Source organism: Cicer arietinum, chromosome 7 (genome assembly GCF_000331145.2).
Source record: "Cicer arietinum cultivar CDC Frontier isolate Library 1 chromosome 7, Cicar.CDCFrontier_v2.0, whole genome shotgun sequence".
In the NCBI taxonomy this organism is placed as follows: Eukaryota; Viridiplantae; Streptophyta; class Magnoliopsida; order Fabales; family Fabaceae; genus Cicer; species Cicer arietinum.
The window spans coordinates 10,507,192-10,524,795 of record NC_021166.2 but is presented as its reverse complement, the minus strand read 5'-3'; the positions used below and the strand labels follow the sequence as shown (position 1 = coordinate 10,524,795).

The 17,604-nt window shown below is 26.4% G+C and overlaps 3 protein-coding genes across 3 annotated transcripts; 1 reads left to right on the top strand and 2 right to left on the bottom strand.

Moving 5' to 3' along the window:
* Positions 1-313: 313 nt before the first annotated feature.
* Positions 314-1,132, bottom strand: LOC101507179 (dehydration-responsive element-binding protein 1E-like). The gene has a single exon (XM_004515737.4). It carries the CDS (start codon positions 1,051-1,053, stop codon positions 430-432), a length of 624 nt encoding a protein of 207 aa, XP_004515794.1. The 5' UTR covers positions 1,054-1,132; the 3' UTR covers positions 314-429.
* A 3,253-nt stretch (positions 1,133-4,385) lies between these two features.
* LOC101507496 (ethylene-responsive transcription factor ERF026-like) lies at positions 4,386-5,343 on the bottom strand. Its single transcript, XM_004515738.4, has one exon. The coding sequence runs from the start codon at positions 5,222-5,224 to the stop codon at positions 4,709-4,711; it is 516 nt and encodes a 171-aa protein (XP_004515795.1). The 5' UTR covers positions 5,225-5,343; the 3' UTR covers positions 4,386-4,708.
* Positions 5,344-10,480: 5,137 nt separating this feature from the next.
* Positions 10,481-12,303, top strand: LOC101511223 (protein DETOXIFICATION 49-like). Its single transcript, XM_004515834.4, has one exon. It carries the CDS (start codon positions 10,753-10,755, stop codon positions 12,301-12,303), a length of 1,551 nt encoding a protein of 516 aa, XP_004515891.1. The 5' UTR covers positions 10,481-10,752.
* Positions 12,304-17,604: the final 5,301 nt, after the last annotated feature.

Here is a 17,604-nt window from a genome sequence, read left to right as displayed (position 1 = left end):
CTTATTAGCTTCAACTTGTACTATGTATATTGTGCTCTTACACTTATCTCTGTGAGTTCTTTGTTGTGTTATAAAGTTATTTGTTCAATCTGGTTGTATGAATCTTATCATTGTTCTTAAATGAAGTTTGTTTTATCGTTAAAAAATAAATTATCGGAGAGAAATAAATTTTAATAAATTAAGATTAATTAATATATCTTAAAATGTTTCAATGAGATGAAACGATAACAATTTGTTGCGATTTTATGTGATTCAAAGTTGATAGTTACAATTTGACGGTTTAAATTGGCAAATTTCATAAATGGAGATAATATGTATGGAAATTTGATGTTTAATTAATTAATGAATAAAAAAAAAGGTGAAGAAAAGAGGATACAGTAACTAATAAGAGTAGGTAGGTAGCTATAAAGGGAAAATTGGTTGCGCAAACTAGATAGTAAAGCTCCACAAGGAAACCTCAACATCAACATCAACATCCATATTACTCCATTCCCTATTACCATATCTTATAAATGGAGTAATTGGAGATCGTAAAGGCTCATCCGCCATAATCCGAAACCAATCATGCTCCTCACCTGGAACTTCCACACACAATCCCAATCCCACCAAACCTTTATTATCCTCTTCATCTTCCATTACGCCAACGCTATTATTATTACTCGCAAATGCCAAAGCAGCCTCCTCCGCCATTTTCTTAATCTCCTTCGCATTAGTCGAAGCCGGCAAAGTCAACCGCCAAGCCGAGTCAGCAAAGTTGAGGCAAGCCGACTTTCCGCGAAGTGCCAGCGCGGCAACGTCGTGTGCACGTGCCGCCATCTCAGCCGTTGGATATGTTCCCAACCAGATCCTCGAGGACTTATTTTTCGGAACACGAACCTCGCAAACCCACTTGTTGTTGTTCCTCTTTCTTACTCCTCTGTACACTGGATGTCTCGTCTCCTTGAATATTCTTCTCCCCGCACGCTTCTTTGGTTGCTCTGATGCTAACATGATTTCTTCATACATCGTTTCTGATGATATCGATTGGTAACTAGACTCGTCAATTGATTTCATATTGTTATGTCGTGATTGTGAAGTATAGTTCCTATGAGAAATCGAATTACTTGAAATTGACTTGAAAGTGAGGGAACATGGAATGGAGGAAGTATATATTATATGAATTTGATGGGAATTAATTAAAGCACGTGGCTACGATGTGGACACGAACACGGGAATAATTGGCTGAAGTTTTGTGTTGTGGGCCAATGAAATGCTAGCCCACGGTTAACACTTGCTGTTTCAGACAGAAGATGTTAACGGGTGACAAAAATGGGCTTAAAGAAGCTTTTAGTTCTCATAAAAAAGACATTTCTTGGAAGTACTTGTTACTCTTTTACATCTTAGAGGGCCCCTTAATGCTACAGCCTGCAGCAGACAGATAGGCCCTCAACTCTCAAGGATAAGGATACGGTGAACCAGGGTCTAAAACGTGTTTCTATGTTTAACGATGTAATCGTTTTTTAATTAGTACTATAGAAAAAGAATGTGTCGATATTCTAAATTTTTAATTAATAAATGTGTTATTTTATTTTACATAAAATTAAAAGTATGATAAACCTATATATTTAGAAATATTTCTTTTCTCTCATCTGCTCAACTATAAAATAAAATAAAAATCGATATTCATCGCCGTTTTTTTACAATTACGAGAAGAACTCTCCGTTGTTCTTCCACCACCACAAAATTATATCTCATTCTTAATTTGTTTGTGTTTGCTTTGATATAGTCGTCTATACACACCGTTATTATAGCGTCATTATTTTCAAGTTCGTATTTGATTCTTAATAAATTAACGACAGAGATAAACAATTCAAAACGGAGAAGAGAGACTCAGAGAAAAAACTTAATACACACTGAGCAAGCTCACTTCCATCTTGAACTTGTTTCTCAAAAGCTTCTCACTTGGTTTTCTCAACTTCCAAGTTAGACTTCAATATTGCTTTTCCAAATCAGCAAGCTCTATCAGTCCAATACCAAACTTTATCATTATGAAGCTTATTTCAACCTATTGAAAATCAATTTATGATTGATTTTACTATTATCAGCATTAATGTAAGCGTAGTTCCGATAACAATAAAAATTGAAAACTTAAGATACTTATACTTAGATAAGAATATGCAAACTCCGTACCTGGTTGTGTATTCTCTGTATGATGGTGAATAAATAAAATACCTCTTAAACACTTCAAGATGCACTAAAAGCATAAAGTATAATGCTATTAAACACAAAATAATCGAAGAAGCGGAAGAAGAAGATAGGATTTTACGTGTTCTTATTAAATGTATTAGGTTCCCCAATAAATAAAATAGAGAGAGTGGTTAATTTATTTTGAGAGGAATATATATATCATTGCTGGTAATAATATTGTTAGCAACATATCATTTCTACTATAATATTCCAAAGAATTTTAGTTTTTTATACCTTGAAACCAATTAAACACACCCTAATGAATACACCCATCATAACTAGATTTCACCATATAACTTTTATTAACTCTTTTAAATTTAACGAGAACAAAATGTCTTCAGACTTTGTACAAGTATGAAAAAATTAGATGTGGCAATTTTATCCATTTATTCATCAATTATCTAATTCATTCAACTATATATACATTCATCTATCTATTATACAATAAACATGTTAATGAATTGGATCCAATTCATTCATTAAAAATATGGATTATCGATCCAATCCATATAACTTTTTTAAAAATATAATGGATGACATATTTTTACAATCCAATAAAATACATTTATTTATTTAAAAATATATGCTCTTAGGAAAATATTGTTATATTTATTTTGATTTTTTTTTATTAAAAACTGTTTTTAACAGAAGATAATTTATTTATTTTTTAAAAACATTTTTAATTATTTAAAAATAAGTAATTATTTTAAATAAAAATGATATTTTATATATTATAAATTTAATAATAGGTGGTAGTTGGTGGTAGTCAATCACCAAAGCTCCCTTGTTCGCTGTTTGAAAATTTTGATGAATTTTTGTAAAAAAAAATAATAATATTGTTGATATTTTAAAATATAAAAGATCAAATTGTCACTTAAAATTAAAATAAATGATCAAATAGAAAAAAAATAAGAAATTAAAACATTAACTAAAATTAAATTAAAGGACCGCAGTGTTTATTAGCCAAAGTAAAAAATATATTATTTTCGTCCACTTTTTATAAGCATGTGTTGTTTTTTTTTATTAAGAAAATTTTGTAATATAGTTAATGTGTTATTGTTCTTTAATTAAGATTTAAATTTATTTTTCATATTTTAAAATAAATTAATAATGTTAATAAATCATGTGTTTGAAAAAATAACAAATGTAACATCATAAAAGTTGTTGTCTTATAAACAAAAAAGAAACGGTTGTTGAGTCGTTACATTCTTGATATATATGTTCCCACAGAGTTCAAATTAAAGAAAGAGGAAAATCTATAGAAAGAGGAAAATCCACGATTGCAACTATATAGGACAATCAAACTGTTGAAATGTTTAATCAAGTAATATCAAGTACTCCAACATAGTCTCTAAATTTCTAATTGTTGACTCTAATTCTTACTTTATCTTTTCTCCACTTATTATAAACAAGACCAATGAGATTTTTTTAATTATAACAGAGCTAACAAATGTTCCACTAAGTAAGAAAATCAAAATAGAAGTTTCATATCGAAAATAATAACTTTTAAAAACATTTTCTTTATCATAAGAGTAAGAATGCTCTGTTTGCTTCGGTCTTGCACCGTAAAATCGAGGTGTAGTAGTTTCCATACATACATGTTAAATCCTTGTGAGATGGAGTGGCATAAGGATATCTGAGAGTTGTTGTTCATTGTGTATGTTTGGTTTCAAATTAAAGAATATTTAGTTCATTTTTAGATGAACCAAAATTGAAAGATTTGATTTTCAAATTTAATTCCCAAATCAATTTCTAACTTGAAGCCAAATGTGAAATTTTCACGCAAGAATTAATTTCTAACCTTTAAATTAATTGCTGAACTCAATTTTATATAAATGTATTTAAACGTAAATATCACATAATATATAGTACCATTCATATTTAAACAAAATAAAATTCATTGTAAATTAATCTTCAATTCTTCATCACGACATTGAAATCCACATAATTGGTTTCGTGTTGGCGGTTTGAACTTTTTTTGTCTCAAGCTTACTTTCTGTCTCCCACTTTCTGTCGCGATCATTACTTTTTTTAACATTAGTAATCATGCATACTACAAAAAGAAAGGAGTTTTATTTGTGTACTCTTTTAGTGTAAAATTTTTTAAGCACCGTGTATATCACAAATCACCGTGTTAGTGATTTTATAATTAATTGTCATAAAAATAGAAATAAATAAAAAAGTAATAGAAAAATTTTATAATCGAAACATAAACCTTTTTTCTTTCTTAATCTATTTTTTTCCGAAGGTGTTGCACCATTCACCCAGTAATAGAGGATCAAAATTCAAAACACTCAAAACACATCTAACTATAGACATGATCACTACGATGCATGATATGCACCACATGTATTTTCCTATTCCATTGTTATATAGTAATATAATAATACTTTGATTGCTTTATAGGATCAAAAAGAAAATAGCAACTTAAAACTACATCACATATATTAATTATTATATGTGTATAGAGAGATATCAAAATTCAAAAGTTCCACAAACTTTCCCCAAATGTTTGATATTCAGTCGAGTAGTCAGACGGTGGTAAATTCATTCTAGGCGGAGAAAGCAGCATTCCCTCAGCCATGTCTACCAACAATCTTGGCATGGAGAATATAGCTTCTTCATCAATAAACTCACTTTCATAATTATACGAATGAGGAGCATCGTAGAAAGCATTGTTATAAGGCTCATTAAATGTGGATCCACCCGTCATTAGTTCGGCTGCAGAGGTGGCGGCACTCCGAATATCTTCCGCGGAATTCGATGCCGGCACCGGATACCTGCGAGCCAAGTCGGGGAAATTTAAAATTGCTTCCCCGCCCTTGAGAGCTAAAGTTGCAACGTCATACGCTGCAGCAGCCATCTCAGGGGTGGAAAATGTGCCTAACCATATACGATTAGTCTTACGTGGCTCACGGATTTCGGTCACCCATTTTCCTCCACGGCTTCTAATGCCGTGGTATGTTGGGTGTCTTTTGGAAGAAGAAGATGAAGACATGGTATATTATTTTGGCACGTGGGAAAACGAGGAAGTGTTGCAAAAAGGGTAAATAAAATTAAAACAATGGTACTAATGCATAATAGGGGTGTATGATGAGTAATGGTTTGCATTAAGAGAGTAGAGAGTAGATATAGTATGCGTGAGGTTGAGTAGAGTATGTAGTAAAATGCGCGCAATAAAGGTGAAACCGTGGCGAATTCGTGGAGTAAAGGAGTGGTGCTTTTGTTCGTACAAAAAAATCAAAATGGTGGCGCTTTGCATTACAATTTACAATGGATATAACCAAAAAGTCAACGACCAATTGACAACTCATCATTCATTAATAGGAAATGTATTTAAGTATGATGCATAAGTCAGTTCCTGTAGATGATAGCAACCACAACTAGTAACATTGCATGATTTTGCTTTAATCAACTACAACTCAATATTAATCATTTTGTTTGAACTGTAAAAACGAGTCGGTCGAAAAAGTCCGATAAATGTAGAATTTGGACATCAAATTTAGTGTTTGAATTATAAGAGATTTGTTTTCCCATCTGCAAAAGTTGGAGTCTGTGACGAGTTTAGTCACGTCAAGCTTTAGGAACTATGTATAACAACAATGCGTTAATAGAATTATTTTAAGACAAATAATTATTAAGTGCAAAAAAAAAAAAAAACTAACTAAAATATTAATACTTAGTCATTGCTTTTTTATTAACAATTAAATATTAGTAAATAATATCGATGAAAAACAACTAACATAGAAATTATTATACAATAATAAAATAAAATAAATATATCAAAATCATATTTTATATGAAGAGAAGATTATAATTTTTTATATTGAAAAAAATATTAAAAATATACATATATATAAAATTTAAAAATGACAACATACAGTATATAAAATCTTCACCTGCACCTTTACCCAATCAAAAAAGGTTTTTTCCGTCCAAATCAGAACAAATTCAAAATTCGGATGTGAGTTGTGTTGTCATCCATAACGCAACTAAATTTTCACGAATCCGTCAGCTTCTTATATATAGAACATTATAAACATCTCCCACATAAATATTTAGAATTTTTTTTAACAATGAGTGAATTAAATTCTCATTCCAAAATAAAATATAAACAAAATTAATAGTTTAAAAGTTGACGTTTGCATATATTTCATTTATGATAGAGTATTAATTTTAAATCTCGTAAATACAACTCAAATGATAGGTGCACTAGAGTGACATTTGATATATTGGAGTACAGTTTCAATTACAGTAAATCCTTATTTCTCTCTATTTAGTGTGTGAATTATTTGTTAAACTCTTTAAAACCTTAAATTTATTAATTTTTAAATTAGAATAAAATTTTTAAAATATTTGGGACGACCCTCATCTCAAGAAACTAAAATAACGAAAATATTAATTTAAAAATCACATTTTGAGAATACTTTTTGTAAAAATTTCTATAATAATATATAAAATATATTTACAAAGTAAGCTATGATTTTTGCAGTTTCAAACATATGTACCAACAGCAATTGATATAATTTATCTTCTTTATATTGAAATGTAAAAGCTAATTTTTTATAAAATCAGCAAAATTAACTTTATTTCGTAATTCTTTATTTTGCTAAAATGACTTAGTAGTATACTATTGTTAACCTGGTGGAGTGTTTGTATTTCAAATTATATTAAATTTTAGGTAAATGTGGCACAAAAGACAGGTTAAGAATCTAAATATAAAAATATTTCCTTTTAAATATATTGAAAGTTAAATATAAAAAAAATATTGAAATGTGTACATTAAATTATTTAAAAACCAACAATACTTTATATTATCAATATAAAATTTCTATTTTTAATTCATTAACAAATACCTTTAAAAGAAAGTTAAATTTTATTGAATTCAAAATAAAAATGTTAGAATTTTATAAATTTTTTCGAGATTTAAAAATTTTATAAACTTTTTAAATTTTTGAAATGTAATTCTTATTTTAGAACTTCCAAAAATATTCGAAATTTTTAAATTTGAAAAGTTGTATGAAATTTTGAGAGTAAAATACTCTCATTTTATATGAAATTGAAATGGTAAAATGAAAAGAAAAAAAAAATAATAACTCAGTTAAATGTTGAATTTGAATATCAAAATTTGAGCCCAAATTATAAAAGTTTTGTTAGCCTATCCGCATAAGTCCGAGTTTAAGACGAGCTAGTCCCGTCAAACTTTAGTTAGTTTGTATAACCATGTGTTAATAAAAGAATTTTAACAATATTAACCATTAAGTGAAAAAATAATTAACCAAACTATTAATACTTAGTTGTTATTTTTCAAATAAAAATTAAATAATAGTAAATAATAATATCAACGAAAAAAAAAACTAACATAAAAATTATATACATGTGAATGTGTTAATTTTTTTTATTAACAATTAAATATTTATCTAGTGTAATTTTTATATTTATTGAAAAAAATTAAATACTTGTTATTGAATATTAAATTTTTATCAAATATTTTTTACTATTAAAATAAATTTTGAATTTTTTAAAACATAAATTTATTTTAAAAAATTTATAAAAAAATTAAATTCAAAAAATTTTAAACACAATTGTGTTTTATAAAAAAAATTTAAGATTTTTTAGAATTTATGTTGATTATAGTAGAATATATACATTTAATAAATATTTATTAAAAATAAATAAATATTTATTTTTAACAATTGAATAGTAATTGAACAATTATTTATAGAGCTGTATTTTGTATTTCAATTTCTACATATTAATTCTAAATTATTTGGATCACAGTGTCAATTTCTAGAGTTTTATATATATATATATATATATATATATATCCCTCTTTTAATTTTTTTTTTTTTCTGAACTACCCTACTTTGAAACGTATTTATCTAAATACCCTAATTTTTTTTTCAGTAAGATGTAGTTCCCTGGTGAAGCGACCACCTAAAGAGAAAAATTCTTAACCTCAATCGTTTCATGGAGAAGCGACCTCTAAATGAGATTTTTTTGGTTATATTTTAATATTCATTTATTATTAGAATTATTAATTTAATTATTTAAAAAATAAAAATACTAATAATAAATTAAAATAAAATATATTAATAAATTATAATTAAATTTTATATTTTAATTACTACTATTAGAATAAATTATTTAATAAATTATAAATAATTAAAATATTTAAAATATTTAATAAATCATTTCTTCTTCTTGTCATGTTATTATTAAAATTATTATTATTATTATTATTAAAATTTATAATATTATTATTATTATTAAAATTTATAATATTATTAAAATTATTATTATTAATGCATTTTATTTATTTATTTATTATTATTATTTATTAATGTATTTTATTTTATTAATAGTATTTAGAATTTTTAAATATTTTAATTATTTATAATTTATAATAATTATTTATTCTAATAATAGTAATTAAAATATAAAATTTATTTATAATTTATTAATATATTTTATTTTGATATATCATTAGTATTTTTATTTTTTAAATAATTAAATTAATAATTCTAATAATAAACAAATATTAAAATATAATCGAAAAAAAAAAAGTTGTCAGTTGGAGGTCGCTTCCCCAGGAAACGACCTTCTATTGAAGTTAAAAAAATTTCTCGACTTCTTACTAGAAAAAAAAAAGTAGGGCATTTAGGAAAATAAGTTTCAGATTAGGGCAGTTAGGGAAAACAAAATTAAAAGAGGGATATACATGTAAAAAACTCCAATTTCTACATACTGATAATGCATCTCCTTTATTTTCAATTTTTAATCCTTATAATATATGCCTCTAAATATGTAATATTGAACACACTAAAATCATCGATTAAATTTATAATTGATTGAAGCTAACATGTAATATGAACAAAATAATCATTACAATATAACGAAAAACCAAATAACGTTACAACAAAACGATAAATAAAATAATGTCGCACTGAGATATAGAAATCACACATAAAGCAAAAAAGTAAACTACATTTAGGGGGATAAACCCCTATTTAGATATAAATAGGAAACAAAATAATTTAGAAGGGTAGTTTTGGCCCCAAAAAATAACTCTAAACCACCTTATTCTATGGATAAGAAGAAATGAGGTAGACAACTAGGTTTTCATGAGAACAGCCGCCTCACACACACACACATATATATATATATATATATATATATATATATATATTTCTCACATAAAAATTTAGAATATTTTAAAAATAGATTAACTAAATATTAACTTTTAAGTCTCGTTAGTACAACTCAAATGATAATTATATTGATATTTGATTTATTAAATGGGGAGTTTAAATTCAAGATACAATTTTTTCTCAATATTTAAGTTACACTCTAGACTCTTTAAAATTAAAAAACCATTAATCTTTAAGCGTCAAAATATCAAGAAACAAAAATAAAAAATATTGACCTTCAAATTGCATTTTGAGTTACTTTTTGTAGAAACATCTATCATAACACAGAAAATATATCTAGGAAATAAACTATAGTATTAAAAGGGTTAGACATTTGTCAACCGCAATTAATATAATTTATCTTCTTTATTTTGAAATATAAACTGTAATTTTTATAAAATCAACAAAAGTAACTATATTTTTGACTCTTTATTATTCCAGAATGACTTTGGAGTATTTAAATTTTGAATTATATTAATTTATAAAAAAAATACTAACAAAATATATTAGAAATTATCAATACAAAATTTCTCTTTTTGACTCATGAATGTACTTATTAGCAACAACATAAATTTTGTTGAGTTTATCTGATTCATGAACGGAATATAGTCTAGAATATGAGATTCGAATTTCCAAAAAAAGAGAGTATCAGATTTTAAAATCTTCCTGTATAATCCGTCAAAAAAACAATCTTCAATTATTATTTGTCCAATTAAGGTAACATTTTGAGAGAGGCAAGGTTTGGTCAAAATTGCAAGAATTTAAACTCCAATTTATAATGGGTGAGAGGTGTATTCAATTACCATTATTAAATTCCTAAAATTCTAATATTAGCATTGATTTCACACCATTGTTAAACATAAAAATCCAAAATTTCAATTTAATGTTAATTATTCAAGATTGACCAATTTGGTCTTGTCTCTAAAAACTTCAAACACAAATTTTGTCTCTTATTTCCAGTACATGTATATGTATGTACTCCATTCAGGAAACGTTTACCATCCTCTAATAATAGTAATAACCTTCATGAATTTATTTCATTTAAAATATATATCATTCACGCCTTAGCTAATCAACCCATTCTTTCGGCAAAACTTGCTCATTCATTTACATATTTTTTTCTCCATATATCAAGTGAAAATTCAGTTCTCTTTGTAGGCCAAATAGTGAAAAAGCATAAGTCATATATGGTTTTGGTCGGGTCAAAAAAACACACTTGAAATTGAAAAAATTGCTCAATTTTTTTTCTTTCTTCTCTACTAGCGTAACTAAGAGGTAGTGTGCATAACCATATATTTCATATTTGCGTAGTGGCCACACTCTTGCGATACTCGGAATGACGAAATTTGAATCATCTACAACAGCTGCATCGTTAGGTCAATTCCCCGTACCTTTTAGTGAAAGGAATGAGAGTGAACCAAATATATTAGTAGAGGAGCCAAACATGTTAACCACATTGATTCCAAAATCCCCAACATGTGAAGAAAATACCCATTTGTCACTTGTCCTGAATGAAGCAAAATACATATCCAATATATCATTGTCTATGGTTTTAACAGCTCTAATACTCTATTCTCGCTCCATGATCTCAATGCTCTTTCTTGGTCGTCTCGGCGAGCTTTCTCTCGCCGGTGGCTCACTCGCCATTGGATTCGCCAACATCACTGGTTACTCTGTTCTCTCTGGCCTTGCAATGGGGATAGAACCTCTTTGTGGTCAAGCTTTTGGAGCCAAAAGATTCAAACTTCTTGGTCTTGCAATGCAAAAGATGGTACTTCTTCTACTTTTTACTTCATTTTTCATTGCATTGTTATGGCTCAACATGAAAAAAATATTGATTTTTTGTAATCAACAAGAGGACATAGCCAATGAAGCACAATTCTACATTTTTTATTCTCTTCCTGATTTAATTATACAATCATTGTTACACCCTTTGAGAATCTACCTTCGAAGCCAATCAATAACATTTCCTCTCACATGTTGTGCAACACTCTCTATTCTTCTTCATGTTCCTATCAACTACTTTCTTGTTTCTATGCTCAAGCTTGGAATCAAAGGTGTTGCTTTAAGCTCTGTTTGGACCAATTTCAACTTCGTTGGTTCGTTGATTATCTACATTATGGTTTCGGGAACACACAAGAGAACATGGAATGGTATTTCTTGGAGGTGTTTAAAAGGTTGGAACACACTATTGAACCTTGCAATTCCTAGTTGTGTTTCGGTTTGTCTTGAATGGTGGTGGTATGAAATAATGACTTTACTTTGTGGGTTAATGATGAATCCACATGCAAGTGTTGCGTCCATGGGTGTTTTGATACAAACAACATCGTTGATATATATTTTTCCATCGTCTCTAAGTTTTGGAGTGTCAACAAGAGTTGGGAATCAGCTTGGTGCGGGGAATTCGCACCAAGCAAAAACCGCAGCTATTGTTGGGGTTTGTTTTAGTTTTGTTTTGGGTTTTTTTGCTTTTGTGTTTGCTTTTTGGGTGAGGAATGTTTGGGCTAGTATGTTCACAAATGATGTAGATATAATTGGTTTGACAAAAATAGTGTTGCCTATTGTTGGGCTTTGTGAGTTTGGAAATTGTCCACAAACTACGGTTTGTGGGGTTTTGAGGGGAAGTGCGAGGCCAAAATTGGGAGCAAATATAAATTTGTGTTGTTTTTATGTTGTGGGAATGCCAGTTGGTGTTTGGTTGAGTTTTTTTGGAGGATTTGATTTTGAAGGGTTGTGGATTGGAATGTTGGCAGCACAAGGATGTTGTATGATGGCAATGATGTTTGTTTTGGTACATACAAATTGGGATGGACAAGTTCTAAGAGCTAAGGAGCTTACTTCATCTGATCATGGGGAAGAGGAAATATTACAACAAGATGAGGAATAATATTGTTCACTTGATCTCATACCAATACTACTTTAAGATATTTTATAATGAAGATTCATAAGATTATATTTTTTTATTTAGAGGAGGAAAATAGATAATTCTCTTTTTTTTATACATATATTTTGATTCCACTTTATTTAGAGGAGGAATAGTATTGTTTATTCTTAAAAGAGAAGGTTTAACTTTAGATTCAATAGTCCATAAAAAAAGAAAACTTTGTACCGCATAGGAGAGTTTTATCCTGTACCCCACACCTAAATATGTTACACATCTAATCAACGTGAAAATATTATTTTGCTCTTTTAATCATCTATAAAAACCTCAAAAATTTACCGCATATTTTTCACCCCTACTTCGAACATTTAGAGAAACCAAGTTAACTTTCAAATATTTTGAAATATTTGAAACTCAAAAGTAAGTGATACTTGAATATTTCAAACTTTCGAAATAGAACATTTCTAGAATTTCAAAACTTTTGAACAATTCAAAACTTTCGAAATAGAAAAATACCAGAACTTCGAAAGTTTTGAATAATTTGAAAGTTTTGAAATGACAAATTTTCATAATATTCGAAATGATAATTTCAAGAATTTTCGAAACTTTCGAACATTCGAAACTTCCAAAATAGAAAATTTCAAAACTTTGGAAATAGGAAAATTTTGAAACTTTTCATATTTTGGAACTTTTGAAGCTTTTCAGATTTAAAAACTTTTGAAGTTTTTCAAATTTAGAAACTTTATAAACTTTCCGGATTTAAAAACTTTCGAAGCTTTCCAAAATTTTGAAATGTAATCCTTATTTGGAAAATTTGAATCTTCCAAAACTATCAATTTTAAAACTTATAATAAATAATTAAAATTATAAAATTATATTCTCCTGTGTTTTGAAGAGGTGGCAGATACATATGTAGATGTAGGAGTGCTCGATAGAAAACTCACTTCAAATAATGTAAAAAGCCTAATTTCACTACTTAGTAATTGTTGGCCTCTCAATTACTAATATTTCTTTAAACCTGATTTACAATCTTCTTTAATATAGAAGATTGTAAATATAGTTATTCTTCATTTCCTTCTATGAATTTCTAGTATTTAATGACAAAATATAAAAAGTAAAATACAGGATTCAAATAAATAAATGGATACATTTTTTAAAATATTTCAATAATAAAATAATTTTAGTTTTATTTTCTCCTAAATAGCATTTATTCAGATATATGTAACTATAGTAGTTCTCTATAAATTAGCATTTTCTTATTCTTGCTCTTGGATTTAAATAATAGATTTATAATTATGGTCTTCTTTAATTGATAACGGGCTCATTTTTGTTTAAAAATAATTTTTATAGTATTTTATCTTTTTGTTATAACATTTTCTAAAAAGAATTTTAAAAATAAAGCTTCAAACGAAAAATTGGTTTAAATAGTTTATCTTAAAATATGATTGTAAGTATTTTATCTATTTTCAACAACTATTTTAATAATGAAATTTTAAAAAATGATTAAAATAAAAATCTATTTTGAGAAGGTCTTCATAAAAATTATTTTTGAAAGATACATTTAAAAAAAATGTGATTTTTAATATGTTAAAATCTCTAATAATGAATATCTAAATTATTGAATGTCAAAAAAAAATTAATTGGTAACAAATGAACCTAAAAAAACTTTTATTCTTTTAAAGTAAATTTTCATAAAAATCTTTTTTAAAATATAAAGTCAGAATCACTTTTTTAAAATCTTAAACAAACAAACCTAATATGAGGGATAAGTTTTGTCTACATGTTTAAATGAAAATTCATTAGAACAACATTCTTTGCGAAGTAAGTCATGAAGTGATGCAAATGTCAATACAAGTTCTATTTGTGTCTTAAATAAAAATAGAGGTGCTGACTTAAATATTGTGAACCTAATTTAAATATATCAAATATATTCTCGTTGTTGACGTTCCTTAAAGACGCACGTCGGAGGTTAAACAATCCTCTTTTATTTTGTGAGTCATTACCATAACATGTAAAATCTTATAGATGATATCTCACAACTCAAAGCTACAAATTTGGGCCGATTAGGAAATCTGCAATCCACAAAAAAAATATTTGCCTATTTACAAATAATATACATATAAAATTATAATATATATATTTTTTAAATAGTATAAAAGTTAAAAAGAACATACTTATTATTTAAAAATTAATTAATTACCTTGAGGCACTTTAAGTCAATTCCTCCTTGTCAAAACATCACTTAGTAGTTTGAGTTGAACCCTCCCACCCGCTTAGAACATACATGAATTTAAAATCAAAGTTACAAGCAACTAATACATTTTGTGATATATTTTCATGAAGATTACGATTATTGTTTACATCTCGCTCTTTTTCCATTGCTAGAATATATGTACCATCAATAGCAAATATTATGATGTATTAAACCTGTAACTATTAATATATTGAAAAGATTATGAGCAACTCACCATCAAGTAACCGTTTCATACTTGTTCACTAATTATGAAAGTATTTGACACATAATACCATTCAACGCTAGAGTTGTTTCGCATAAACATTGACGACTAACAACGGAAAAATATAACTAAAAGTTTACGTGATCTCATTCCTTCGGGAGCCGGAGAGTTAAAACAAACAAAACAAAAACAATACATTCCACTCAAATAATGATTATAAGTTTTAAGAAATGAAATCTTGGAGGAGACATAACTTGTTCTACACTAATAAAAATAATACTTGCACTAATAAAATGACATTGATAGTTTATTATTATTATTATTATTATTATTATTATTATTATTATTATTATTATTATTATAATACAATAATAATAATAATAATATGAACAAAAAAATATTGAATAGTTTTTATGACCAATAAAGAAAAATACATTGGCATAAAATAAATAAATAAAAATACATTCAATTGAAAAATAGAAAGTGTTAGTAAGCTTTGAAGTTGATAATATTGAGAAAATATTGAAGAGAAAGAAAAGGGGAAAAATGGCATGACAATGGTAAAAAATTTCGATTTGAGACTCATAAAATGTCAAGTGTTTTTGTGGGATTATTGGATGAATGTATTTTAACTAAAAAGTTTCTCAAAATTTTGCCCAAAAATATCCTTTTTTTTTAATACCAAGAGACATTTTATAAATTGTGAAAAATCTTAATTGAATATTACTTTGATGCATTGATAAAACAATCTTAATTGAATACCACAAAATTATTTTTATTCTTCTAAAATATTGATTGGATACAAGCAAATTTTGTTATATCCAAAAAGTCTATTAAAATCTATTGAAAACTTATTTGAATACACTCCTTAATATTCTAAGAAAAATATTAACTACATCAAATCTAAAATTCTAAAAAATATGTTAGTGGATTTTGCCCACCCATAATTTTTTAAAGACAAACTAGAATTTACTAAAAATAAATTACTTCAAAGTATATATATATATACCGATATTTGATAGTATTTTGATTTTACTGAAAATAATTAATATTTCTTATTAAAAAAAAATATACAAAAAACCTAATTTATCTGATAATTAACTACCATGCAGACGTCCAATCATTTTTGTCCATTTTTATCAGTAAAAATAATAGAATTAACGAAGTTCATATAATTATTAAAAAAAGATAATTAATTATTTGATTGACAAGAAAGTACAAAAGGGTAAATAATATAGATTAAATAAAAGATAAAATTAAAAGAAAAATTTGTCAAAAAAAATTTTAGTATCTTTTTATATATATATTCAATTATTTAATTAAATAAAATATGACAAAATAACAAATAAAATAGATTTAATTAAAGTAAAATTAGAAAGAAAAAAAATCACACCAAAATTTGGTATATCCTTTATATATTGTATAGATTATATATAAATGATCATCATGTGAAGAAAAGATAATAAAAGATAATAATTCAATTAAGTTATTATTGGATATTAGACAAACACTTTTTCATATAAATAAATCACGGATTTGTCTAATATAAATCTCTCAAAAAAACCAAAGGTGAATCCTTTACATTTTTAATAAAAAAATAATAATTTTATAATAACAAAAATAGAAGAAAAAACAGATATAATATTTTATTATATTTACTAAAACTTATAAGGGTTCACTTTTGAAACTTTTTTAGGAATTTATACTAAATGGACCCCATTAATTAAATTCTGCAAGATTAAAATAAAACAACAAACAAACAACTTATTTTAATCACAACATCATATATTATATAATACTACATTTGTCCTTAAATATATAATTTTACAATAAGTGATTCAATAAAATTATAAATTAAGCATTTCTCTTTAAAAATAAATTAATAAAATAATTTATATAAATTATCAATAAATTTAATACTACAGTCAATTTTTTTAATTCTTATATATTAAAACAGATGTAGTATGATATAACCCCAAAAATATTACAAGTAATTTTGAACTTGAGAAGCAATTACATTATACCGAATTATATATAGATAAAGTGGCAGAAGTCTATTGAATAGGGTGAAAATGATTAGTAATTAACAGAGTAATACCCTTTTTTTTATAAATTATTTGTCATCTATTACGTTGCTTTGTCAAATTTATTTGGTTTTTAAAAAAAAATAGTTTAGATTAAGTGGTTCAATAATACTTAATTTACCTCTTTTAAATGTAGTTGTTTTTTAACTTACGTCACCTATTGTCAAGTTGTTTAGAATTGTGTCTCACTTCTTTCTTTTGTTTTCCATTAATTTTATATTTTTTATTAAATTGTATGAATAAATATTTATTAAAAAAAATGTATGAGATGAGTTCTTAACTCTTAACTTAACTAGTGAATGTCATGTTATTTTCGAATTCGAACTCAAAACATCACATTCTCACAATTGTGTGAGTTAATTACATGAAATTTATTATTTAAAAAAACATGAGAGAAACTAAAGCCCGTAAGTACCATTACATGATCCATTGCTCCTCTCTCATTTTTTTTTTTCAAATAGAAATTAAGAGATCTTAGTCCACAATATATCATATATAGTTTAGGTAAATTGTTTTCGGTTAAAGGTAATTGAATTGCTTGTCCTTTTCTAGATTTCTTCTTTTATTATGGCTCCCACTCTCATACTATCTAGAGAGATATGGTTTGCTACATAACTCTGACCATTGGATCTTTGTGTACTCTACTTACTCAAAGTGAGTTAATTGGCGTCAGTCAAAATCAAAGAACACGGCAATAACTAGGTATATAAAGAAAGGTTATTTCTTAGATGATAATAGGTTAAGTCTTAAAATACCCAAGTGATGGC

Excerpts from the sequence above, each read along its gene's own strand:
- LOC101507179 (XM_004515737.4), bottom strand. The coding sequence starts at position 1,053 with ATGAAATCAATTGACGAGTCTAGTTACCAATCGATATCATCAGAAACG.
- LOC101511223 (XM_004515834.4), top strand. The coding sequence starts at position 10,753 with ATGACGAAATTTGAATCATCTACAACAGCTGCATCGTTAGGTCAATTC.
- LOC101507496 (XM_004515738.4), bottom strand. The coding sequence starts at position 5,224 with ATGTCTTCATCTTCTTCTTCCAAAAGACACCCAACATACCACGGCATT.